At 36.7% G+C, this 25,136-nt stretch overlaps 5 protein-coding genes across 8 annotated transcripts; 1 reads left to right on the top strand and 4 right to left on the bottom strand.

Annotated features, from left to right (window-relative positions):
* Positions 1-1,097: 1,097 nt before the first annotated feature.
* Positions 1,098-3,365, bottom strand: LOC113723752 (uncharacterized). Its single transcript, XM_027246730.2, has 2 exons — positions 2,258-3,365; positions 1,098-1,440 (listed from the first exon to the last, which is right to left on the bottom strand). Exons 1-2 carry the CDS (start codon positions 2,776-2,778, stop codon positions 1,254-1,256), a joined length of 708 nt encoding a protein of 235 aa, XP_027102531.1. The 5' UTR covers positions 2,779-3,365; the 3' UTR covers positions 1,098-1,253.
* A 1,222-nt stretch (positions 3,366-4,587) lies between these two features.
* On the bottom strand, positions 4,588-8,838 carry LOC113733241 (large ribosomal subunit protein mL46-like). Of its 4 annotated transcripts, none has more exons than XM_072076583.1 (6): positions 8,335-8,810; positions 7,156-7,221; positions 6,037-6,111; positions 5,440-5,569; positions 5,212-5,337; positions 4,588-5,049 (listed from the first exon to the last, which is right to left on the bottom strand). In XM_072076583.1, exons 1-6 carry the CDS (start codon positions 8,436-8,438, stop codon positions 4,906-4,908), a joined length of 645 nt encoding a protein of 214 aa, XP_071932684.1. In that variant the 5' UTR covers positions 8,439-8,810; the 3' UTR covers positions 4,588-4,905. The 4 variants fall into 4 exon arrangements, with proteins under 4 accessions (XP_071932684.1, XP_071932682.1, XP_071932685.1 ...); XM_072076581.1 differs by having other exon boundaries at positions 7,917-8,652; XM_072076584.1 differs by lacking the exon at positions 5,212-5,337 and having other exon boundaries at positions 7,917-8,838.
* Positions 8,839-9,135: 297 nt separating this feature from the next.
* LOC113728127 (uncharacterized) lies at positions 9,136-14,983 on the bottom strand. The gene is made up of 10 exons (XM_027252642.2): positions 14,596-14,983; positions 13,579-13,715; positions 13,331-13,504; positions 12,706-12,936; positions 12,443-12,543; positions 12,292-12,364; positions 11,247-11,315; positions 10,787-10,894; positions 9,897-10,022; positions 9,136-9,586 (listed from the first exon to the last, which is right to left on the bottom strand). Exons 1-10 carry the CDS (start codon positions 14,981-14,983, stop codon positions 9,392-9,394), a joined length of 1,602 nt encoding a protein of 533 aa, XP_027108443.1. The 3' UTR covers positions 9,136-9,391.
* A 122-nt stretch (positions 14,984-15,105) lies between these two features.
* LOC113728126 (uncharacterized) lies at positions 15,106-17,812 on the top strand. Its single transcript, XM_027252641.2, has one exon. It carries the CDS (start codon positions 15,106-15,108, stop codon positions 17,437-17,439), a length of 2,334 nt encoding a protein of 777 aa, XP_027108442.1. The 3' UTR covers positions 17,440-17,812.
* A 1,174-nt stretch (positions 17,813-18,986) lies between these two features.
* Positions 18,987-21,124, bottom strand: LOC113728125 (WRKY transcription factor 22-like). The gene is made up of 3 exons (XM_027252639.2): positions 20,473-21,124; positions 20,238-20,348; positions 18,987-19,877 (listed from the first exon to the last, which is right to left on the bottom strand). Exons 1-3 carry the CDS (start codon positions 20,967-20,969, stop codon positions 19,388-19,390), a joined length of 1,098 nt encoding a protein of 365 aa, XP_027108440.1. The 5' UTR covers positions 20,970-21,124; the 3' UTR covers positions 18,987-19,387.
* Positions 21,125-25,136: the final 4,012 nt, after the last annotated feature.

Below are 25,136 nucleotides of genomic sequence, written 5' to 3'. Positions count from 1 at the left end.
CCATGTCAAGCAACCTCAAACTCGTTAATTTAAATAATTTTTGTCAATTTTTTACATTAGTTCAAATCACGAGATATTGTATTGTATGATTTAAAACCATAAGGGACTTTTCTGTAGGTTTGGTTAACCACATTGGCCTTTTTTGTATTATAACTCTTGGGGTATAATAGGTATATCAACTAAAAATTTGTTTGTTTTCAGTACAAATACTCTCAAAGGAAGCGGTGTATTTCAAACCTATTAATTCAGATGATTTTCGTCGCTTTTTTAAATTAATTCAAATCACGAGATATTAGAGTATATGTTTTGAAACTATATGGAGTTTTTTTGTACGTTCGCTTAATCTCAAGGGGCTTTTCTATATTTTATCCTATTAATAATTGTTACCTTCCCCTGAACATCATCATATAGTGTGGATGTTATTAGGGGTGTTTCGCGAATCGAACTCGAATACGAGCTCGACTCGAGCTTGTCAATATCGAGTTCGAGTCAAGTTTGAGTTAATTAAGTCGATCTCGAGTTCGAGCTCAAAAACATTAAGCTCGTGCTCGCGAGCTCAATTATATATATATATATTTTTATTTTTATTTTTATTTTAATAGTAAAATTACATATATATCCCTAATATTTTTATTATTTATTAAAAAATTTATTATTTTATTCATTTTTAAAAATAAATAATTGTTTTTTATTTTTAAAAATAAAATAATAATAAATTTTTTTATTTTTTAAGCTCGAGCTCAAGTTCGAGCTTCACAAAATTAACTCGAGCTCGGCTCGATTAGCCAAAGCTCGACTCGAGCTCGGCTCGTTTGCACCCCTAGATGTTATGATGTAGTAATATACAGTAATATATAGCATCTCACAACTTATACGCAAGAAAAAGGAAAAAAAAAAAAAAAAGGAACAAAATGGCACATAATTGTCACATATTCTTGAATAAAATTGATGTAAATTAGTAAAAAAAAAAAATTTGACACCCAAATTATACATACGTATTGCAGTAGCAAGAGGTAACATACAGTAATATATAGCATCTCACAACTTATACGCAAGAAAAAGGAAAAAAAAAAAAAAAGGAACAAAATGGCACATAATTGTCACATATTCTTGAATAAAATTGATGTAAATTAGTAAAAAAAAAAAAAAAAAGTTGACACCCAAATTATACATACGTATTGCAGTAGCAAGAGGTAACATACAAACAGGCGGATGCATCCACTTGAGCACTTGGCTTGAGCTTTCTCGTATGGTTACATTAAAACCGGCCTGGTGAGGAATTGTATTTGCTCGAGGAGAGGAGAAAGAGTTTCCATGAGCTTCTCACAGGGATGGTTGTGAATTCCTTCGTAGGTTGTCACAACGATGCTTGTGTCTTTTGACAGCCTCTGGACTTGTTTCTTGACGTTGCATGTGTGATGCGAGCACCGATAATAGCTCCTTCATTTGTCCATTTTATTCATCAGTTGGCAAAAGAAAGATCACCAGATCAAATCGATCATAAGGGATGTCAAAAACTTCCTCCACCAAAATCAGCTTCATTGAAATATACTACTACGTACAAAAAAAACAAGTTTGCTGTATTCTGTTGTTCTATACTTGATGATTTCCTATCTATGGCACAAAAATGTTTTACTTCTTGTATGCTTTAATTTCTTTCCCCCATAATCTGATAAGACAATAGAAACATGCATGGTTTCCAGATTTGGACGGCAAATATTGATATTCGTGGTGCGTTGTTATTCTTTCCAAGATCATTTTTTTCTAGTAAAAAAAATAAAGTTTAGGTGGGAAAATTTTTTTCTTGCTTTAAACTCTAACAATGCATAAATGGAACTTTTGACGTACTTTTAATAATGTAACTCTAAAATGTTCTTCCCCAACTCTTTCTTCCACATTTGATACTGTTAAGAAAGTTTCAATTATACCGATGCTGAAAGATATTCAAAGTTTGGTATAAGAACCAATTCATTTGAAAAAAGGATAGCCTTTGTTAATTGTACCACATCTTAATTTTCTTGAGAGCGATATAGTAAAAGTAATTCCACTATTTTAAACATAGCAGATATGATCAACTGATCAAGGATCCAAGTTACTGAAAGCGCAAAAATCATTGATTATCAAACACACGGCCAAGAGATTGTACACTAACAAGTGCTTGAACGTCCAGTTGTTTCGAAATGCAAAGTCCACAAAAATACAAAAGTAAAAGTCTCATAACTTTTCTTGACAGAAAGTAAAACATACAAGTACGTACCTGGGGTACTTGCTGTTCTTCACAGATTTCTGTCCATATTTTCTCCAGCGATACCCATCATCGAGTATGTCATCCGGGCTCCTTGTCTGGAACACCACTTTAGGCACCGCATTCTTTCTGTTTTTACTACTGCTGCTAGCCGCCCTTCTGATCTTATCCTTGATGGCCACCTCCTCAGGCGATGGCGCAACAGCATTATCAGAGATGGTCAAAGGGGCAGTTTCCAGCGATGGCATCATTATTTGATCATTAGTGTTATCATGGGCAATATTTGGAATGCCAGAAGGGGTGGGAGGTGGAGCAGAAAAGAGGCCTACCAAGTCATGAAGATTATCTTGAAGCACTAGGGGTTGAGAATGAGAAATATTTGGAAAAATCAATGATGAATTAGGAGATGGGAGGTGGGGTTGTGCAAAGAGGAAGGATGGATTGGTGGGCGGAGATGGTACTGGTAATGGTAATGGTGGGGTTTCTTGATCTTGTCCTTCCATAAACAGAAGAGGGCTGCTCCTCAGATTCATCCAAGAATCTTAGTCCACTGACCATCTAGATGCTCTCTAGAACGTAGATTGAGAGGGAAGGGAGAAAATCAGAGGAGGATCAAAAGAATGTTTATGACGAGATTTTGAGGTAGTATTATAGTGCTGGGAGTTTAGGCTAGAATATAGAAGAGTTATACTAGTGGCATGCGGAGGTTGAGAAGAGGTTAAACGGACTCAAGAACACAAGCATCAGAACAATGAGGAATCAAAACTTGGGGAAAGAAGTTTATTTGCATGGTTATCTGGAGATGAAACTTGAAATTGAAGCCTTGCAGGGAACTAGTAGTGTTTTCTCATCTACAATCTTCAGTCTTCATGAGCTGAGTTGAGTTGAGCAAGTAAGACTATAAGACTGCTGCTGGAGCCAACTACATTTCAACTAATTTCTGTTCAACTCCCCTACCACGAAGAGACAGAAGGAAACGTGCCCCAAGACATATGTAAATTTCGGTACAACCAAAGCATTTGACCATGCATGATTGCCTTGTCTATTATTTACCTCACACAATCCAGTTTCTTCTCGTGTCGTGATCAAAACATGCTGATGCAACTGCCTTAAAGATATAAATTAATCCAAGCAGTGACCCCCTTTCCTGTCTGCAGTTTGAGGGCAATTGGAACAGTAGTCAAGGACACACGCCAAAGGTCCGAAAGCTTTGCAATTTGCTAAATATTGTTAACCAAACCGCTGATTCATTATTATCTAATCGCTCCCTTTAGCCCTCATTTGTCAAGTGAGTTTTTTGAGTATTTGTTTAAAACTTTACTGTAATTTACTGTAGAAGTTATAGAAAAAAATTTTTGAAGTGTGTAAATTTTTGGATATTTTGAAGTGTATAATTTAAAATCTTTGAGAAGATTTTTGAGGTTACTGTAGCTAAAGTAGTTAAAAAACTTGTAGCAGACAAACTTGAGCAAAAACTTGCTTGCCAAACAAGACCTTAAACCACCGGCCCTCAGGCAAGACAGCGTTCAGGCCTACAAGATTTGAAGGACTAAATCCAACTAGCTTGGAGTGCATTGTATTCCAATTATTCCACTGAGAAATTGGCTAACTTCTCTGGTTCGATTCAATATAATTGCCAAGGAATTAGTCAAAACTAGATTCGAACCGGCAAACCAATCAGAGGCAGTGTCGAAATTAGATACCAAAAGTCCTGTGTCATGTAATCTTTAATCTCATTTAGCCCTCCAAAATAGCATGAATGAAAATGAACAATTGAAACATTTTCCAGAGCGGCCCTTAAGATCCACCAGGGATACACCCACTTATTTTTGACACCCCTCTGCACAAATTCCTGAGAGAATTTATTAACTGCCACCAATGTGGCCTGATTTTGAACAGATTTTTAAGGCGTCCAGAGGATGATGAATGAGCAGAGACCATTAGGCATTCAAAAGCGGTGTAGCATTTGTTCGCCAGAGGATCTTGAGTCTGCATCTAGTACTGCTAGACAAACATTCTGTAAATTGAATCATGAATCCCCTGCATTCTTTCCTCGTCTCTTATGATCTTAAATAATTCATGACCATATTTGTTATACAAATCTTAAGAGATGCAGATGACCTCTTATGTTGCCCTTTATCTCCAAGCATGGTTTATAACCCTAAGAGAGAAGATGGGCTACAAGCAAGCTGCTGCTACTTTTGACTACCAAATTACCAATCTCAGATCAACAACATTGGGAAGATCCATAGGACATGCAACTAGAAATTCTACATGTCATTCCCGATGAAACAGTATCTAAAGTCTCAAAGTAATGACTTCATCAAACAAGGGGAACAGGATTCCCAAGAAGAACTTCAAGACGGTGTATTAAAGTGTCCCAAAGGCACGAGAAGTTTATCTAAACAGACCGTTCATAACACAGTTTACAACTAGTATCAGCACCTGCCCTAAGCCTTCCTAATCATCAGCATAAACTTCTTCTTTTTTTCTGTGAGTCTCTCCACATTTTTCATGGGGCTACTAAATTGGCAAAGGATTACCAAACATAGGAAATGCTTCAGTCCCTAGATCTTAAAGTCCAAAATTTTTTGGTCAGAAATACATGACTGAACCTTCGAGAAATATTATTGGCAGCATAAGGTCGAAATGGAGAAACATCAGCTGATGATCATCTTCTTGAGATAATCAGATTGTTCCGGAAAATACTCCAACAATTCATCCTTCGTCACCCAAACAAAATCATCACACCTCCCGATGTTGAATTTGTTGGTTGCAATCACTTGAGATTTAAAGAAGAAACGCTGCCAACCACCCAGATAACAAGAAGGAGGGTTTAGACAATGGATAGAACTAACAAGAAGATGCGCATTCCCATAAAAGAAAATTATTCAACTTATCATAAAACAATGACCATGGATAAAGTTATAATAACATTCAGCAGGAACTGGGAAAATTTAAGCAACCTTGAAAGATGGAAGGTCCTGATTACTATCGGAAGGCTGTGCAACAATATGACCCATCGGAGCATTTCCAACAAAATAAGTGTGGGAAAGGTCTCCAACCACAGATTGCAATGCAGATTCTGCACACTGCAATATTTGCAATTCATGACTTTTTCTCTAATTCTCATGATTCAAATCTATAATTTTCTCAAGGGGAAAGGAAAGGAAAGAACAGCAAGCAACCATTACCTTGCGCAAAGTTCCTTCAGACTCATAAACTTTCTCAGGGAAGTGCCAGGTTGGCTTTCCACTAGGAGACCCATATGCAGTACCGTAAAGGAGAAGATAAAGCCTCCTGTCAAGGGCTCTCTCTAACGATCTTCAAAAATCAAACGAAAATTGTCAAAATGATGAAAACGACTCCAGTTTGATTTCCTACTACAAGTGATATTCCATCATTCCTTCATTGAATTTAAGATTCCAATAGATTTTTCAAATGTGCCAAAATGTTTTTCACTCTATATTATCACAAATTACGAGAATTTATTGAAGCATAAACAATATACTTGTAGAGAAAAACTTTGCATTATTAACCAAAAAATGGTAGGAAAAGCATCTATTGATCTTTCTGAGAAAGTAGCAATTGGAAATAAGACAAAAGGTTGGGATTTATTAACAACAGACAAATGAAAATGCAAAATACACAGCTTGACAATGAAACAAAAAAAAAAAAAGCCAAGAAAGCTAGGTCTAGTATTTTATAAGAAATGTTGCAACTTATCTTGAGATTTTTCCATTTCAGTACATTCTCCTCTTAAGATTGTATAAGCAAATATTACCACATACTTCTTATCATTAGTTTTATCAGCCTCAGTCACCCGAGGAGATGGAACATAATCAATCTGGTAATCACCTTTTCCCCTACAAAAAGTGAAGATTAAGATGTTACAAGTTACAATCTCAAACATCAACAGATAGCATCACTGATATGAATTCTAACATATTTAGGTTGGTTATTAAATATTTCTGGAAAAACACTTGTATCATATTTCAAATACAGATGCTACTGACATTAGCTCAGGGCAAGGTCAGGCATTTTTTCCGTTATGCTACACAATGAACTATGCAAAAGATTTAGTTGATGCCTAGAACATAGTCTTAGTCTTATACAGGACTCATAACCAACATAAACAAACAAAACTCTCTTTTTGGCCATTACATGGCATCCGTATAAAGAAGTCACTGAAATAGCCTTTAGAACAACCTACATGCTAAATGTTATATCGTACAATAAATGGAAAAGACATAAATTTCTAAGTCAGATAACACACACCAAAAAAAAAAAAGAGAGAACATTAATTCTTCAGTTAGTATTAATGTAGACTGCTGGAACCACCGAAAAGATGGTTCTGGCATGAGCCAACGAAACTGGAAATGGCAGTGCTAACATAACCAATGTCCACATCAGAAAGAGTAAAACAAAATGAAAAAAGAGACTTCTTCCGAGAAATAAGTAAAACCTGTGTTTCTATGATAGTCACAAAATATTGGACACAAGGTTGCCCAAGAGACAGACACAAGGTAATAAAAGGTATTGCATGTCCACAGGACTGTATATCTTTACTAATCACGCCAATTATGGATGTCCACATATTTGTAGAATTAATGACATTGGTACATGTTATCAGGGCAACAAGAAAATGATGCTGCTTAAGAACTTGGTTACATGACAAAATCAGGAAAAATCCTTTGATCCTTTCATACTTAGGAAGAAGAAATTTCCAGAGGTATATCTCAACTCAACCTCCAAATAAACCTATATTTCCTTCGACCATTTTCTCAATAGACTTGTATCCACATTGAATTGCAATAGAGTATAAATTTAGAACTCAATCAACGCCTAAAATGCAGAAGATAAAATTACTTTAGTCAGAAAGGGAAAATAAACCGGCAAAGAAAGACTACCTGGCATCAGATTTTTTCAAGAACTTTTCAGGATATTCCCTTCTATACTGTTGTTGCCAACGAAACCTGAAAATTAATTCCAAATATAACAAATGGATAACAAAACAGCTACTCCAAAGATTATAACAAGCAATCACAAAAATAACACCTAAAACATGCTGAATAACGGTTAAAATATTTTAAGAAGAAAATCACACCGAGGGCGTGAACAGCAATACCTTTGGATAACCATAGACTTAACTCCGTCTGACTGTTTGCTATCTTTAAAACAGGTGAAAGAAAATTCCAACCTTGATGCTAATCCAAAAAGTTTTCTTCCACTGAAGGGAAACTTCAGAAGCTCCAACTCCAATGTCAACTTGCATGATTCGTTCACTTTCTACTCTATTCCGTCTAACCAAGAGAATCCCACTTAGGAGTATATTTCAGCTTTTCGAACCCAAGTCCTAAAACATCATTCCTCCCTTGTTTTCGCTATATTTAGTTTTTTCTCCGTTCCATATCTTTTTTTTATTTTGTTTTACATTTATGACATTTTTAATAGGTGAGAGACACAAACAAAAGTAAAAGTAATCAAATGCAAAGCATTTAAATAAGCCCAATTACACAGTTAGAGAATCGAAAAGTACAAAGCGCTTTTTTCAATTGATAAATTTGTGATTTTCCCAATATTTGATTTCCTATCCACTTATTTCTAGGTGAGCAAACAGGAGACTAAAAGAGAGCGAATACAGAAGATGGAAAAGAGAAAAAAGACATACGAGAATTCTTGAAAAGCATAGACAACAGGATCGATTTTGGGAATGACAACTGGTAGCCTCTCAAACACTACCGATGCTATGATTTTATCATCGCCGCCGGTGTTGGCGGCCCTGCTGGATGATGAGCAAAACCCTCGCGTTCTTAACTGACGACGACCTACAAGAGAAGTGCAAGATCTCTGCATTTTCCGCTACTAACTACTACTCATTCAACTGAGAGTCCAAAGCTTTAGCAAGAAGAGGATTTTCCCTCATAAACCAACAAAAGCAAAAGATAATTTACTGAAAGAATGGCAGAAATATTGATGAAGACCGTAAAGATAGAGCCCTAAAATTAACAATAGGCGAAGAAGAAGAAGAAGAAGGTACAGAAATGGACAGCGGACTATCCGGAGATGAAACGGAGGCAGGGTTTTACCTGCTACCGGTGATGATGTCCTGAGTGCCGGTCTTACTACAGGAAAAACTACGGTACTGTGAGCGAAAGAAATGCATAATATCCCAATTTAACATTCTTTTCATTTTCCTTTTCGGAAAAAAAAAACGAAGTGAAAATCACTTAATTTTGTAAGCCACAAATTTTATGCAGTTAGACCATTAGAGATGTATGAGCATATCCAGAACCCATTAGATTTAGATTTAGATTTAGATTTATTTTAAGCACTGAATTAGTAGATTGTGTGATTTAAATTTATTTTAAGTACTGAATTGGATTATCAAACAAGACTACTTTATTTGAATAACAAATCAAATACTAATTACTTTTAAAATGGTACATAAAATATTATATTTGATCGAATTTTTGTTTGCAATAAACCGATCACACATACAGGGATTACGTTATTTGAATGACAAACCAAAAATACTGATTACTTCTAAAATAGTTCGTAGGATATTGTATTTGACCGAATTTTTGTTTGCAAGTACACCTAAACGGAATATAAAAGTAAGAAGGAGAGAAAAAAAAAAAAAAAACCATTTTCATGTGAACAAACTTTTTCATTTCTGAAAATGGTTTTCTCAATTAAACTGAACAAAACTTAGATTTGTAAAAATAATAACATATTTATTGACTTAACATATTTAGCAAGGTAATCAATCTTGCATTCTCTCGTGTTAACGCGCAAGCAATTTGGTACCAGCAAAGTAAAAACTAAACTAAAAGCCCGCACCAAGTAGAAAGTAGAAAGGCCCTCCTGCAAAATTTATACTACTGCACTAGTGCTAATTCCTGATTATCATTGTAATCATCAAGTACTAAAGTTTCAGTTCCATCTGGGAAAAATCCCCCACAAATATGCAACAAGTGATGCCAAGCCTTCCTTCTTTTTAACTTTTTCCCAAGTCAGATTCCAGGCTGCTGCCATTATTGTCTCAAGAAAGTTTTCTTTTTTATATAACATGCTGGAAGCCTGAAACTAGTTTGATGACATGGTGCTTGTGCAGTAGCCCCGATTAACAGATTTGGAAAGCTCTCAAAACAAAGGTTTCTTTCCGTTTAGCAACCCAAACAAGTGATCTAAGACCACTCCCCCTCCATCTCTCAGACCAGAATGCATATATTCATTGGTTATCCAAAGCCTAATGCCCGCAATTTGAGAAGCTGTCTCCATGGCCAGCTTGAAGTTAACATACACGTCTTCATAATACACAGAAGCAGCAACAGGTACCTGTTTAGTGCACAAAAGAGATCACAGGTACATGAAATCCAATCTCCCAAAGCCGGTGAACTACCAGCTAAGGTAACCGGGGTGGGTGGGGGGAACCTTGAAGGTTTGAGCTAGGCATTCATTTCAATGAAAGCCTTCTTTGCTTTTAGGAATATAGAGTTTGGTAACATACAGAATTTGAGGACAATATTCAATAAATTCTCGGCACAAAGCACTTTAACCCTCCAAATAATAAATTGCAGGCAAAATACAAAGAGTCAACAGCATCAGCTGACATCACGCGTCATATAGAGGCGATTGAGAAACATACCTGGTTATTTTTAAGTGCATCTGTATCGTATAATGGAGGCCAGTTTTCCTTCTCAGCCAATATTTCAGCGGCATCCTTGAAATGACTCAATGCATGAATTTCGTCAAACATCCAAGGAAATATCATCTACAAAGACAATAAAAGAGTAACATAATCCACATTACCTAACGCCGTATTGGCATTAGTCAAGAAACAACATGGGAGGATCAGGTCCAATTATTGTAAACAAAACTCTTGCCTTCATTTCCACGTCCTATGCAAAAACATCTTGAGAACAAAAAAAAGGAGATGAAAGAGAGAATAATGATAGCATTGGCTGTTGATGATGACGGTGATAACAAACATGGGAAGGTGCAAGGTCCCAATTCTATAACAAAAACTCCTGCATATGGTTCTCTTGCAGACAATAATTTGATTTTCTTTTGGATCACAAGCTGCCTCTGTAGTGAAAAATGGTATGACCTTCCCAACTTAATTCGTTAATTCCTGGTGACCAAAAAAGGCTTCCCTTTCAAGAAAGTATTGACAAAATTATGCAGGTTGACCAGAACGGTAGATTGTTACAAGTTGCACCTCTGGAGTCATTATATACCCCAACCACCAGCAATCTCTCCTTGAAGGACATGGTCTGTCTGATAGATAAAATGTGGAAGATGAAACTGATTACGGAAGAAGAAGAGAGAAGGACAGCGAAAGTTCCTTGGATACTACACCTAGTCTTTGAACCATAAGGGGACAACTCAAGGTGGAAGAGCAGTTTCAACGACTTTATTGCCAAGAGTGGTGGATTTGTGGCATTTAAATAAAGCATATATAATTCTTTAACTCAGATGCCATTTTAGGAAAATTTTGCATCTTTAAATGAAAAACCCTGTGATCTCCTTCCTTACCTCGCCTGTAAAGAGTACAGGACGACCTTCCTTGGCAGCCTTAATCGCATCAAATTTACTTTCATGTTCAAACCATGTCCTGTGAGCAGCCCACCGTGATGCTGCACCCTTTTGAGCCATAACAATCAAGAAATCATATACATGAGTTCAAGAGTTAAAGAAAAGTAAATTATCCCCTATCACATGAAAAGTTTTAGGCAAAGGCAATCATATTCCATGAAACTAAATACTTGCTACTTTCCATATTTAAGCAGCCCATTGAAACTGTTTCAACACCTGGATGCAGTACAACTCACTGAATCATTGAAAAAACTTCGAAACTGGAATGCAAATGCTGTAATAAGGTTGTCTAGAGTCATATTTGTGATTTAACTCAAATAATTGTATCTGTATGTACATGAAACATAACATTGATATATTTATACAAACCAGGGTTTCGAACAAGAAATCAGATAGTTACCTGACAGTATATCGACTCATGCAGAAGAGCATACAGTGGATTCGTATCAAAAGACAACCAGTTCTCATACTGCAATAGGAAACATTTTCAACTTAGTGAGACTAAATTCCATTTGACATATCAAAAATTACACAGAAAGAAGAGCACCATGTCCACAATAAATCGACGAGAACATGAAGAATATCAGTGAACAGGCAAATGTCACTTTCTTATCTTTGGATCGGTCACAATCTCAAAAAGCTTCAGAAAATTAGGGATGCAGAGCTGTAAGCTGTATGTGCACATTAGCATGCTTCACATGCCTCACGGCAGAATAGTTCAGCGTCTCTACACCAAAAACAGATGAGACAAGAACAAGCCATGATCCTCTAAAAAGATGAAAGTTCCAGAGTGGCCAAAGATGTAACTTAAAAGCATCAGTACACCAGCCATAGAGACCTTAGGCCATCCAAGAGTATTCAAGTATTGAACTAATCTTGTCCAACCAGGTCTAGTCACATGATTTAAATGCCGGACAAGATATTTCGAAACATATGACAGATTCACAAATCATTCAAGGAATTTGTCATAAACTCCAGTTAAAAACATATACAGAAAGGATTTTGGAAATCTCTTGATCTAGCCCCAGAACGAAAGGCAATCATTGTTATGCTAATTCCTTCTCAAAAGAATCCAAGTCTCTCCTGGAGAGAGAGAGAGAGAGAGAAAGAGAGAGAGAGCGAGAGAGAAAGGGAGAGAGATGATAAATTCTTCCCCAGTATAAATAGTCCCAAGAGGATGACATTAATAGTCCCAAGAGGATGACAGAGAAAACAGCAATTTGATCACAAACTGAGTAGACATCCCTTTGATCTTAAAGGCCAATATAATTAACTTTCTAAAGCTTTTCACAAAGACAGGTATTTCCTTTCAAACAAGTCCTAACATTTTATAGTATATTCCACCAAAGTAGGTACTAGTTAGAAACAGAGAGAAGTTTCAATTACTCAAATTTTCACAGAAAAGGGGAAAAAAAAAAGAAGAAGAAGAAGAAAGCATCTCTTACAGCATTCAGAAAGTTGTAACTTATTCTCTTTCGTTCTCCAGGAACTATTACTGGATCCCATACCCTCTCCAACCTGAGAGTGGAGTAATATAATTGATATTAAAAACAATTATCAGACATAAACAGTTTTAATCTGTGGAGGCAAACTTACATATAGTGCAAGCGTTCAAAACCAGTACTTGATCCCAAAGCAGTGAGACCAAGAATTTGTAATCCCCTGGGAGTCAAGATACCACCAGATGGCAAACGCACCTGTTCCAGTTACATGATCATATCAGATGTACAATATGCACACATGCACATTAAATCAGAATACATGACATAAGGGGAAAGATGAAACCAAATAGAAAGACAGAAGACGATAAATTACTGGATAAATAAATTTAAAACTCCCATGTTCGAAAGTTCTCCTACCCCTCCAGTCTCTGCCAAATGTTTGACAACATCTTGCACAATTTCAATGTCCAGAGGAAATCTCTCATAAAACTTCTCATTCTGATGAACAATCTGTTCAAAGCATGCTCTATATACGGCTTCTGCAGAGCATCCACTTCTGATTGGCGGAATTCCACCAGTTATAAGAGCTTGTTTGAGTCCATGTGGAGCAAAACTCAAGTAAGTTACTATACAGAAGCCTCCATAGCTCTGCAGGAAAAAAGGAGAAAAATCAGTAAAACTCTCTCTCTCTCTCTCTCTCTCTCTCTACATTTTCCTATTTATCAGTTACCACAACCATCTTATACTCATCATAGGTCATAAAAATTCAAAGTTCCATCTTACTTGAGCATATAAAAAGTGTCCTTCAAATTCGTAAAATAAAATATGTACATATGCATGTAATTGGGAGAGAAAGGGGGAGAAGGAGTGGGTGGAGAGAAAGAAAGAGAGAAAAGCCACAGTAATTCTTCAACTAGTCAACTGAGAATGAAATGTTGCTTATGATAAATGAAAACAGACAATGGCAAGGGGATGTTGTCATGCTAAAATCCTTAGTAAGCACAAATGTTGAACATGGTGGAGACGCAAAGAAAGAAGTAACCTGCCCCAAAACCGTCCAGGGTCCACCATCAGGAACGATGCATTTTCGTATAAATTCAGCATCCTGAACTATATTGTCAGCTCGAAAATGACACAGATAGCTTGCTTGTTCCTCAGCGGACTTCAGTTGCAACATAGACGATGGTGTTAATGGTGTTGATAATCCTGTCCCTCGCTGCATGTCAAACACGTTAGCTTAAAGATGATGGGATTTATACTGTCTTAAACTTAGAATGGTCTGCAACGTGCCTGATCCAATAAAATTACACGATATTCTTCACATGCTTTACCAATCCATCCGCTTGCTTCAGTTGGCCGTGGAGATTCAAATCCTGGTCCTCCTTGCAAGTACAACAGGTATGGGAGGGATTGGTCTTCTTTCCCAGCTGCACTTGATATATGGGAGGAAGAAGATGTAGAAAATGAAATTGAACGCAAAGAGAAACTCAATGACAAGGGAGACGCAAATCGACTATCGTATTCTAGCAGGAATTGAATGATTTCCTTTTTAAGTCCCATTTTTTTCTTTTCCAATCATCAAGAAGAAAGATAAGTGTTGGTAAAGGCATTTCAGGAAGGGTACAACATAGGCATATCTGTATAAAAATCAGAGATCATGATTATACAGTTAACTTTTTCAGCATTTTTGTTTTTGGGAGGGGGGGGTTGATTTGGATAGTTACTGATGCACTTTCAACTGCATTCCTCAATATTACAGTAAATACATATCCTCAAAATAGCATTCCTCAAACAGAGCCATTTATTCGGATAGTATGTAGAAACTTGAAAGCAACAACCAAAGAACATGCCATGATCAAACTACTCAGAAAAGGTCTCAAGAAACCAACTAACTTGCTCTTGACTACATAAGACGTAAAAACTGGGGGTATTTGAGGCTATCATTATTGTTATCCACATAACTCATTACCACTATTAAGCTAATGCTGACCAAGTTCACATTTTCTTTTCTTACTATTGTGAAAGCGAGGCATAACATGCCCAGACAATTCAGAACTAACAAAGCCTACTACTACGTTACACAATCAGTAAAAGCTACGAGCAAATACCATACCATGCGATCAGCAAGCAGTTAAACAAACACACGTCACATAAAATTCCCTGCCTGCATCTAAAATGTCGAGTAGTGCAAGCAAAATTCAAAGAGAATATGAAAGTAAAAAGAATAACGTGAGTGCAAGTCAAAATAGCAGAGTATTTTACTTGAAAAAGATGGAAGTTGGAAGAGTTAACATATGATGGACGTACCCGCGACGACTTCTCGGGCAAAAATGGAGATTTTAGGAGTAGTGGTAGTATAGGACTGATTGCGAGAGTAGTCGAGGGGGACGGAGAATCTGTGGTCGCGAAGTCGGAGGTCGGGGACGGAGTACCAATTTCCAACGACGTGGTCCGGGGAAGAGTCGGCCGAGATGGCTTTGGCCTTAGCAGTGGAATACATGGCGGTTAGATTTGGCGTCCGAAATAGAGGATTTGGTTTACTGGGACTGGTTCTGGATGGCGGAAATAGTGAATTGAGATGGGGGAGAAAGTAACGAGGTGGAGGTATCAATATAAAGCGGAAAGGGAGACGGGGACGAAGTATGGACTGTATAGTATTAGCAGTATTTAGCAAAGAAGGTGGTGACACCAGCATCGCGCGAAGTCAATGGTTTGTTTCCTTACTTTTGACGGTTGTTTCTAAAGAAGTCTCTGCCTCTCAGGTCCCTAACAGGCTAAAAAGCTTAAACTGGGACTCCGCCGCAAAGAAAGTCCGACATGAGACTCCGGGCGTTTAACTTCAAAAACCTCCCGCCTCTCCTAAAACCGCCAAAACCCCAATACTCCTCCTCCACCGCCACTCCCCGCCACTTCTCCACCGAACCTCAGAACCCTCCACCACCAACACCACCTCTGCAGTTTTCGGAAGACCACAAACACACTATACCCCAAATAGTCTCCCTCCTTCAAACCACCAGCCCGGATGAGTGGCCCACCAACACCCACCTCCACCACCTCCTCCTCTCCGCCTCCCCCCATTCCCTCCTCAAAATCACCCGCCAATTGGGTTCCTTGCAAAAATCCCTCCAATTTTTCGACTACCTCAAGAACGACTACCCTTCTGATTCCTCACCCACTTCCCCACCGGCACCTCTTGGCATTTCACCTCTTTCCTTCGCATTTCAAGCTGTCCTGGAGCACGCTGTGCGCGAGGAGGACCCAAAATCACCTGCTAAGCTCCTCGAATTGTTCAACTTCTCGAAAGAACAAAATGTCCCTCTTTCACTCAACTCTGCAACCCTTCTGATTAAGCTCTTCGGACGAGCTAAAATGTGCGATGAATCCGTGACCGTGTTTAGCGAACTCCGCCCAGATTTAAGAAACATCCACGTGGTTAATTTGCTGTTAGATTCGTTGCTGAAATCAGGTCGCATAGATGATGCGTTGAAGATGGTCGACAAAATGCTTAAGTCGCAGTTAAACGTTCAGCCTAATGACACTACTATGGATACGGTGTTGTCAGCATTTTTTACTAGAAATTGGAGTGGGAGAAATGTGAGGGAGGAAGAGATTATTGGCATTGTTTCCGGGTTTGGGGAGCACGGTATCTTTCCCGATAGCGTGTGGTTAACTCAATTGGTATCCAAGTTCTGCAGGAGTGGGAAGTGTGACAAAGCTTGGGAGGTTTTACATATGGTAATGAGATTAGGTGGCGAGCTAAATGCCGCTCCTTACAATGCTCTTTTGACAGGATTGGGTAAGGAGAATGATTTCCGGAGGATGAATTTGCTTATGATTGAGATGAAGGAGAAGGATATTTCACCTGATGTTAAGACATTTGGAATCTTGATTAATCATTTGTGCAAATGTCATAGAGTGGATGAGGCGTTGGAGACATTTAAGAAGATGAGGGGTGGGAATGAGGGTGACGAAGTTTGTGTGGTGCCTGACGTTGTTGTGTGTAATACTATAATTCATGGGCTGTGCAAGGTGGGGAGACAAGAAGAAGGGCTGAAGTTTATGGGAAACATGAAGTTGGAGCATGGATGCATGCCTAATACTGTTACGTACAATAGCATAATTGATGGATTCTGCAAAGCTGGTGAGATTGAGAGAGCATTTGAGCTTTTTGAGAGGATGAAGAAGGATGGGGTAGAGCCGAATGTGATCACGCTCAACACCTTGGTAGATGGAATGTGCAAATGTGAGCGAGTTGGTAGCGCCCTCGAGTTTTTTGATAAAATGCAAGAAAAGGGTTTGAAGGGCAATTCTACAACTTACAGTATCTTGATTACTGCCTTTTGCCGTTCCAACAACATTGATAAGGCAATGGCATTGTTTGACCAGATGTCACAAAGTGGCTGCCCTTCAGATGCAATTGTGTACTACAGCTTAATATCAGGCCTTACCCGAGCTGGAAGACTGGATGATGCTAGTTCTTTTGTGTCAAAATTGAAAAAAGCTGGGTTCTGCTTGGATATCATCACTTATAATGTTCTAATTGGCGGATATTGTAGGAAGAATAAATTTGAACAAGCATATGAGATATTTAAAGATATGGAACATGCTGGAGTGAAGCCTGATCGTGTGACATACAACACACTGGTTTCATATTTTTGTGAGAAAGGGGATTTTGAAACCGCACATAGATTGCTGAAGAAGATGATGCAATATCGTTTTCTGCCCAATGTTGTGACTTATGGAGCACTGATCCATGCATATTGCAAGGCGGGTCACCTTGATGAAGCGATGAAAATTTTCAAGGAAATGAATTCTTCTTTAAAGGTATCAGCCAATAATGTTATATATAATACTCTAATAGACGCTCTTTGCAAGAGTGACAAGGTAGACGTTGCACTTTCTTTAATGGATGATATGAAGGAGAAGGGGGTCAGAGCAAATACCACAACATACAATGCCATGCTTAAAGGCCTTCGAGAGAGGAATTGGTTGGAGAAAGCATTCAAACTTATGGATGAAATGACAGAGAAGGCCTGTAATCCTGACTATGTTACCATGGAAATCCTTTTGGAATGGCTTTCTGCAGTTGGTCAAACAGAAAAGTTACGACGCTTTGTACAAGGATACGAGGTTTCTGCTTCAGTCCCTTAGATCTTAGCATACCTGTGGAAGAATATGATTCCTACTCGAATTTGCTATTCTGCAGCAACGGGAGAATCAGCAGTTTGCTCAAGTTGTTGGGCAGATGTGAAGGCTCTGATGCTGTATTATTTTCTTCAAACTTTGGCTATCGAGATTGTATCACTATGACTGAGTTATTGGATATTTTGGCCAATTAAAATGCACTTGACTGATTTTGTCTGTCCATGCTGTCTTGCAAACTGGGATTAGATACATAATTACCCGGATACATTCACTTTGTTATTTTTGTTTGGCTGAAGTCAGCAATTTTAATCTCAAACACGTGGAAATAAAAGTTTCCTTGACTGCTCTGATCGAGGACATTGTAGTTGAGCATTTGTAATTGTTATTATTCATCATAATTTTGATCTGCTATCACGCTTCATCTCTCATGTTGAGGGCATACAAGTTTGACTTGGCATCTGAATTGTTGAAGGCTTGTTTTTTTTCTGGTTTTGGGGGATACATCTCAGAAATGCTCCTGAATTAGCATCCTAGCTTTGTAACCATGGATGAACTAGGAAGCTTGAAATTTGTTCATTGGAATTGTCTATACGCTAGTGCAAGTGCAACAGGTTCAACTTCAAAAGTTGGCTGCAATAAATCGTGTCAGGAAGTTAATTCAAAACAGGGTTCAGGAATCTTTATAAGACTGTTGATTTTGCCAACTAAATTAGCAGCAGGTAGACTGTTTGATGCTGCTTCAAATTCTATCCATTACTGTGATATGATATTACCACATGGAAATTGGAATCTGACCTGTGTCGAGCAAAAGAACTGGAGGAATACATGTTAATTGTCATATTGGAAGGAACTTTAATCTTAGCAGTGTGTGTGTATAATGTAAAGCTAATATAGATACACTTGAACGTTGCACTTGTACACTTGCAAGGGCTGGACTGCACTGGTAAACGGTAATCCTTGGACAAAGATCAGATGATTCCATGACCAAGTGCGTTGTCAGAGATTAGAGAATTTTCTTACAGGCTTGAGCAGGACAGCCATGAAGCCAATTGGTTAATGGCCTAATGCTACCAGCTGCACCACACATCTTCAGCAGAGGCTATGCTATCATTATTGGTGCTACCAAACTAACCAAAATTGACTTTGGGACAATGGTTATCACCATTGCTAGTGCGCTGACCCAAACTTCGTCCCCACCCTTTGACCATTTCCCCGTTGTCAGTTCCCACGAATAAAAGAACCCAAAAACTCCCATGGAGTCTGAGGAGGAGGAATTCTCAACACTGGTTCATTACTTGAGCCCAATATAACCATTCCCCATGTGGTGGCGAGTGTCCCAAATGCTTCCGAGGAAAGGGAAGGAAATTTAACAACACAATGCATATATATCGGCCAAAATTTTGGGCAATAAATCAGTAAGCATCCCATCTATATCAAGTTGTTTACAAATGCAGTTAACGCAAATACCAAATGCAAGAAACGCATCGTCTTTGGCACGTCTGTGAGCTGATCAGTGCCATTTTATGTGCAAACTATGATCAACTAACATTAAATTTGAGATCATCACAATAATTAAAATCAATTAATTCACTGAACCCATTTCTGTAGTACAACGCTACTATCACACAATACTCCTATGGAATCAGCTACTTTTTTCCCTCTACAAGACTCGGTTACTAGCTATAAAGGAAGAATTTTACATTACCTCACAAGGAAAAAATATTTCCCAAAAAAAAAAAAAAGAAAAAACAGAGAGAGAGAAAAAGAAAGAAAGAGATATTTATTCTACTACTACAAACTACAGTACTAACATTGTGGTCTCAAGATTCTCTTTACTTTCTCTTAACAGACAAAAAGATACTCTGCTGCCTGCTACAAATCAAAGGAAAAGTGAGCGAGAAGAAAAGCATCTCGCTTCTTATGCTCTTTGTCAGGAGTCAATGCTCCGGCGGAGTCAACAACCGCCGGCGGCTGTGCCTGTGGTACTGTTGGCATTATTTGCCAGCCAAGGCAGCTGCTGCATGCTCTGCGGAAAGTGATCAGAGGAGAAATTATCTGTTACAGCTGATTTTCCGGCAAATTCTTCCAGCCCTTCAAAGAAATCGTCATCCATAGCCATCTCGAAGCCGCTGACATCATCTTCTTCATCCTCAAGAATCTCCTCTTTGCTTGTTTCTAGTTCCAGCTTTTCTGGCGCCGGAGAGACGCTGGCAGACGGTGAAACCGGTGGTGAACTAGACGGTTTACTGGGGTCACCGGAACTGGTGGATTGTGGGGTTGCTGGCTTGTTACGAGTGCTACCGGCTAGGGAGTTCCTGTGAGTTGGCATAGGGTGGTTGTGTTCGCCTGTGTAGGTGACAATGTATATTCCCGGGTCGGATCTGTTTCGCTCCACCTGTTTCCGGGCCAAACAGCCCTTTGAGGTGCTACATCTGTAGTAACCTCTGCAATTTGACAAAAACCACCCACAACAAAGAAATCAGCAAATAGGCCCATAGTATTGCATAGATTTCCTCCAGAAAACAGGGCAATAAATTCGGAAATGTTAAGATTAATGCATTTTGTAAGCAAAACGTTCCTCGTAGATTACTACAGATACAAGTGATGCGAAAAGTGGAGTATCCCAAGTTTAAAAACTAAACATCTTTTTCTTTTTGGTAATAGAAAAAGGAAAGAGGAATACTTGCTTGGAATAAACCTTGAAGAGTTCTCTTAGTCTCTGACCACAAGTTTTTTAATTTTTTTTTTTCAATAAAACATGAAAAGTCGAGATTGCACAGCATAGAACAAGAAGAGACAACCACCTTGGATATGGGGAGCCTTTGATGGGTTTTTGCCCGTATTTTCTCCAAGACCACATGTCAGAAGATGAAGCTTCGGCTGGCACTTGACAGACTCTCTTCAACTGGTTCTTCCTGTGAAAAAATCCACCAAAATTACTCCGTATCAATAAAAATGTAATCTTTTTTTTTCCCCAAATGGGGTCTGCCAATGATTCGAGAATTCCGTTAGAACAACCTTTAAGGCTGCAAATTTTACCTTCTTTTGGACCTGTGGTTGGATGTACTCGAAGAACCGTTAGCACCACTACTTCTAGAGCTAGCACCAATAGGTAGCAAAGTACTACTATGCTTTGGTTGATATATTTGTTGCTGTTGTTGTTGTAGCTGTTTTTTGGGCTGCTGCTGCTGCTGCTGAGGTGGCTGTTGAGACAGATCTTGTAATCCTCCAAGAACAGAAAGTGGGGATATGGGGATGCTTTGTGGAGAAAGGGGTGGTGATGATTTGGGGAAGAATGGTTTGTACAAATCATGCAAGTCTTGATCAACAACAGCGCTAATACTACTTTGACTTCTTGGCTCAAAAAATAGATCTTGAAAACAAAGGAAGTTTCCATCTTGATGCGGTTCAAATCCACATAAAGGGCGAAAACTGTTGCCTGTGCATGTAGCTGTGGCGGCGGAGCTGCCAGATGTGGTGGTGGTTGTGGCGGTGCAGCCTCTGACCACCGCCTGCAGATCCCAGTCATCTGCCATTCTCCGCTTCTTAATCCTAAGAGGGGCAAAGGAACAGAATAGAAAGAGAAAGACTTGGTTGAAGAAAGAGACAAAACAAGGCGCTGACTTTTGGAGGCAAGAGAGAGGGAAGGGGAAAAAAGATAATGGGAGGGTGAGGGGGTGGGCTTGATGGGAAACAATTTATTTATAGGGAGAGAGAAAGTGAATTGACAGAGAGAGAGGGGAATTTATGGGGGGCTGGGTTGGCATTATCAAAGGACAGTGGCCTTCTTTCTTATCTTTTTGTTAGATTATTAATCCATCTTTGGCTCCGTTTGGATTAGCTGTTTTTAGGGTTGTTTTTCAAAAACACCACTGTAGCATTTCGAATCTGAAAAACAAGTCCGTTTGGATTATTTGTTTTTGGGGTTGTTTTTCAAAAACTATATGAAAAACTTTTACTGTAGATTTTTTTGGATTATTTTTAGAGGTATTTTTGAAACATATTTTTGAGTATTTTTAGAATATTATAATTTTTATATTTTTATATAAATATACATTTATGCATTTATAATACATTTATATTTACAAATGTATAAATGTATATTATTATAAATTATAAATTATAAATGAATATTATATAAATGTATAAATTATAAATTATAATTTTTATATAAATATACATTTATGCATTTATAATACATTTATAAATAAATATATTTATATATTCATATAAAAATATATAAATGTATTGTATTCTATATAATACATAATATAAATATATTTATAAATGTATAAGTGTATATTATTATAAATGTATAAATTATAAATGAATATTATAAATATATTATAAATTATAAGTGTATATTATTATAAATGTATAAATTAATATATTATAAATATATATTAATATTATGTAAAAATGTATTTATATAATTAATATAAATGTATATATGCATTAATATTATGTATAAATGTAAAATTAATATTATGTATATTAATATAAATGTATAAATGTATTATAAATGTATTATATTATATATAATATATAATATAAATGTATATTATAAATATACATAAATATTTATATATTATGTATAAATGTACATTTATATAAATGTATAATAAATTATATATTATATTATATATAATTTATATAACATATAATATTTATGTAAATATATTATAAATATATAAAAATATATTTTAAATAAAATAAAATATTTATGATATGTATACGTAAATATATAATATTAGAAATGTATAATATATATAATATACATTAATATTAATATAATTTATATATAATATACATAATTGACATATACATATTAATATATTTTATAAAACAAAATTGCATAAATATATTTATAAATTTATATATAAATAAATGTATTTATATAAATATATAATATCTATTTCAATTGACATAATATATATAATATTATACATAATTGAAATAAATATATTTATATTAATATAATATATATATAATATACATAATTGAATATACATATTAAAATACATAATTGAAATATACATATTAAAATATATAATTAAAATATAATTGAAATATACATATAAAATACATAATTAAAATATACAAATTGAAATATACTTATTAAAATATACAAATTAAATATGCATAATTGAAATATATTTGGAGTTGTTTTTGATATATTGTTTGGATTGGTGTTTTTGAAGTTGTTTTTGAAATACACATTTACTGTAGCATTTGGAATGTGAAAAACAGTTTTTCAAAAACAGGCTCAAAAACACCAATCCAAACGTACCCTTTGTTTTTGAGCTTGAGACGATGGTTTTATGGGAATCTGATGATATGCGAGGGTGGTGGGGGTTGACTTGTAAAAATGTCAAAGGGGGTAGGGCGTGTTTGCTCTACGAAGACAAAGTCCACACACGGTGGTGGGTGGGTAGAGTGGTGGCAGTGTGTGTTCTTGAGCTTTCGCGCATCGTGACTCGTGACTTGTGAGCAAGTCTCATTGGACACTTACCGACAAAAAGAAGGGTGGCTTTCTGGTATGGGATGCCCCTCCCTAAGATAGTAAGATGATGGTAAGGGACGTGTGCTTACTCAGTCCTCATGCGCGTGCTGACAATTTTTTATTATATGATTCTCATTTTTTGTTACAATAATTAAGGATAAAATGGCGCACGTACTTTCTTTCTTCTTTTTTTTTTTTTACTGAAAGAAAAAACAAAGCGTTCGTTTGAACGGTGTGCACTTGAAAAGTTTGTGTAAAATAACTTATTGTAAAATTTTTACAAAAAAACATTTGAGTATTTGAAAACTTTTCTATTTTTTCTCTTTTATTTCTTTCATTTCTTCTTTTTCCTCTGTTTCTACCAAGCCTTGCGTGGCAGTAGTAAACACTCAGCAACGGTGCTGCCATCGACCGCCATATGTCTGTTCAGCAAAATTAATCACAATTACATTCATACTTGATTTTTTTGCATGGATTCTGTTTTCAATATTGTTAGTTTTTACAGAAAATAAATGAAAAGTAATGAAAAATGGAAATAGCCAAGTCTCTTTCTCCTACCCTTTGCCGTCCCACCGATAGCCATTTCTTCCCTTCACCTCTTTTTTTTTCCCCTTCTCCCTCTATTTCTCTTTATCCTCCCTCCCTCATTCTCTTTTTCTCTCTTCTTATCAAGTTTTTAGAAAGATTTTGCTGTCCACCCGCTTTATGTCCGCCATTGTTCAAAGGACAAGGAGGAAATAATAAAAAGAACAAAGAAATATGCTAAAAATGACAAAAACAAAAGCACAATTGTGAGAAAGAAAAGGCAAAAAGAGGGGGAAAGAAAAGGATCCCAAGCGATGTAGTTTGGGTGGGGTGCACTGCAGGTCAACACATTGATGACTAATAGTTTGTGAGGAACGTATGCAACCTAATGCGTTCTCAACATCATGGCATGCGATTCCCTTTGGTTTTCAAGACGAAAAACTTATATAACAATTTTTTTCCCATTTGTCTCATCAAAGACGGTACTAGTATAATGTAATATGCTCTCTTCCCTCATCAAGCAGTATTTCCAAAGCTGACGATTTGATTTTGCTTCTACTTTTAGGTAATTATACTTATCTAATGCTCTAAAACAAGTCCCTTTTTTAATGTTCACCATCATGAATCAAGGCAAGACATGCCCTTAAAACCGAAATCACTTACAATGTTCATATACATCCTCACTAATACAATCTTCATATTAACAGATTTTCTACTAATATAATTTTTATATTGACAACATAACTCGAACACATGATCTTTATTTAAAAAGTGACTGAACTTATTAATTGAACCAACTTACGTTTGTCTATCATAAATCAGATAGATGGCACAACCATTATCAAATGTCCTCTACTAAATCTTCTCTTCTTTTTTTTTTTTTTTTGTCAATCTTTAACTCCTACACCGTTCCTATTCTCATTTGTCCAGGGAAAGGTCCAATTAGGTTAAAGAAAGTGATTCCCATCTTTCGAATAGAATAACGCAGCACTGCACATCCTTGGTTGCAAGTGCAAAGATTTGAACCTATGATCATGTATACAACAATTCAAAATAATAATTTATGGTATAAGAGATAGTACTTTTAAAGAACTTGGGAGTTGCCTCCTACTAATTGTCACAGGTGTGGCTTTTCAAATCCAAACGGGTGTGTAATGCACCCATCTCATTCGATGGTAGTTCAGTCCCTATCGGCTTTCACATAGGTCCAATTAGATCCCCCTAGAATAAAAATAGGTGTAGGATAGGAGTGTCGCAAAAAAAAAAAAAAAAGATAGTTGTACTTTTGAAGTACTAATCATTCTCCAATAGCATTTTCAATTTCCTTTCCAAAACTTGCGGCTACCTTTGACATATTTACATTTACACGAATAATATGTTATTAGTTAGGATATGCGATACTAAGGAATTTGTTTGAATAGTAATATTTGGGAAAAATATATATATATATATTTTTTTTATTTTCTTTGCAGCACATGAAGACATTATAGTAAATAATATATCAAGTTATATATTTTTCCAAATAACCTTGATCCAATATATATCTACAAATAGAAAATAGAATAGGTAACGAGCTGGGCTATGCGGGTAATACCTTCGGACGCAGGCACAACGGGAGCAGGAGGGATAACAAATAATTGGGGTTGACTTTAGACCTTTGAGGTTTGAAAATTTC

Source organism: Coffea arabica, chromosome 2c (assembly GCF_036785885.1).
Source record: "Coffea arabica cultivar ET-39 chromosome 2c, Coffea Arabica ET-39 HiFi, whole genome shotgun sequence".
Classification (NCBI taxonomy): Eukaryota; Viridiplantae; Streptophyta; class Magnoliopsida; order Gentianales; family Rubiaceae; genus Coffea; species Coffea arabica.
The sequence above is the reverse complement of the archived record's forward strand: the minus strand, read 5'-3'. Positions and strand labels throughout refer to the sequence as shown.

Bases quoted from the DNA above. Each gene is read 5' to 3' on its own strand.
- LOC113723752 (XM_027246730.2), bottom strand. From the start codon at position 2,778: ATGAATCTGAGGAGCAGCCCTCTTCTGTTTATGGAAGGACAAGATCAA. The intron at 1,441-2,257 runs GTACGTACTTGT...GGACAAATGAAG, and splicing joins AAGAACAGCAAGTACCCCAG to GAGCTATTATCGGTGCTCGC.
- LOC113733241 (XM_072076581.1), bottom strand. From the start codon at position 8,101: ATGCAGAGATCTTGCACTTCTCTTGTAGGTCGTCGTCAGTTAAGAACG. The intron at 6,112-7,155 runs GTAGTCTTTCTT...CACTTTTTGTAG, and splicing joins TTGAAAAAATCTGATGCCAG to GGGAAAAGGTGATTACCAGA. The intron at 5,338-5,439 runs GTAATGGTTGCT...CAAATATTGCAG, and splicing joins CTGAAGGAACTTTGCGCAAG to TGTGCAGAATCTGCATTGCA.
- LOC113728127 (XM_027252642.2), bottom strand. From the start codon at position 14,983: ATGCTGGTGTCACCACCTTCTTTGCTAAATACTGCTAATACTATACAG. The intron at 11,316-12,291 runs GTAAGAGATGCT...TTCCTATTGCAG, and splicing joins GTTACAACTTTCTGAATGCT to TATGAGAACTGGTTGTCTTT. The intron at 9,587-9,896 runs GTATGTTTCTCA...TGCACTAAACAG, and splicing joins ATGCACTTAAAAATAACCAG to GTACCTGTTGCTGCTTCTGT.
- LOC113728126 (XM_027252641.2), top strand. From the start codon at position 15,106: ATGAGACTCCGGGCGTTTAACTTCAAAAACCTCCCGCCTCTCCTAAAA.
- LOC113728125 (XM_027252639.2), bottom strand. From the start codon at position 20,969: ATGGCAGATGACTGGGATCTGCAGGCGGTGGTCAGAGGCTGCACCGCC. The intron at 20,349-20,472 runs GTAAAATTTGCA...ATTTTTTCACAG, and splicing joins AACCACAGGTCCAAAAGAAG to GAAGAACCAGTTGAAGAGAG. The intron at 19,878-20,237 runs GTGGTTGTCTCT...GTCAAATTGCAG, and splicing joins AAAGGCTCCCCATATCCAAG to AGGTTACTACAGATGTAGCA.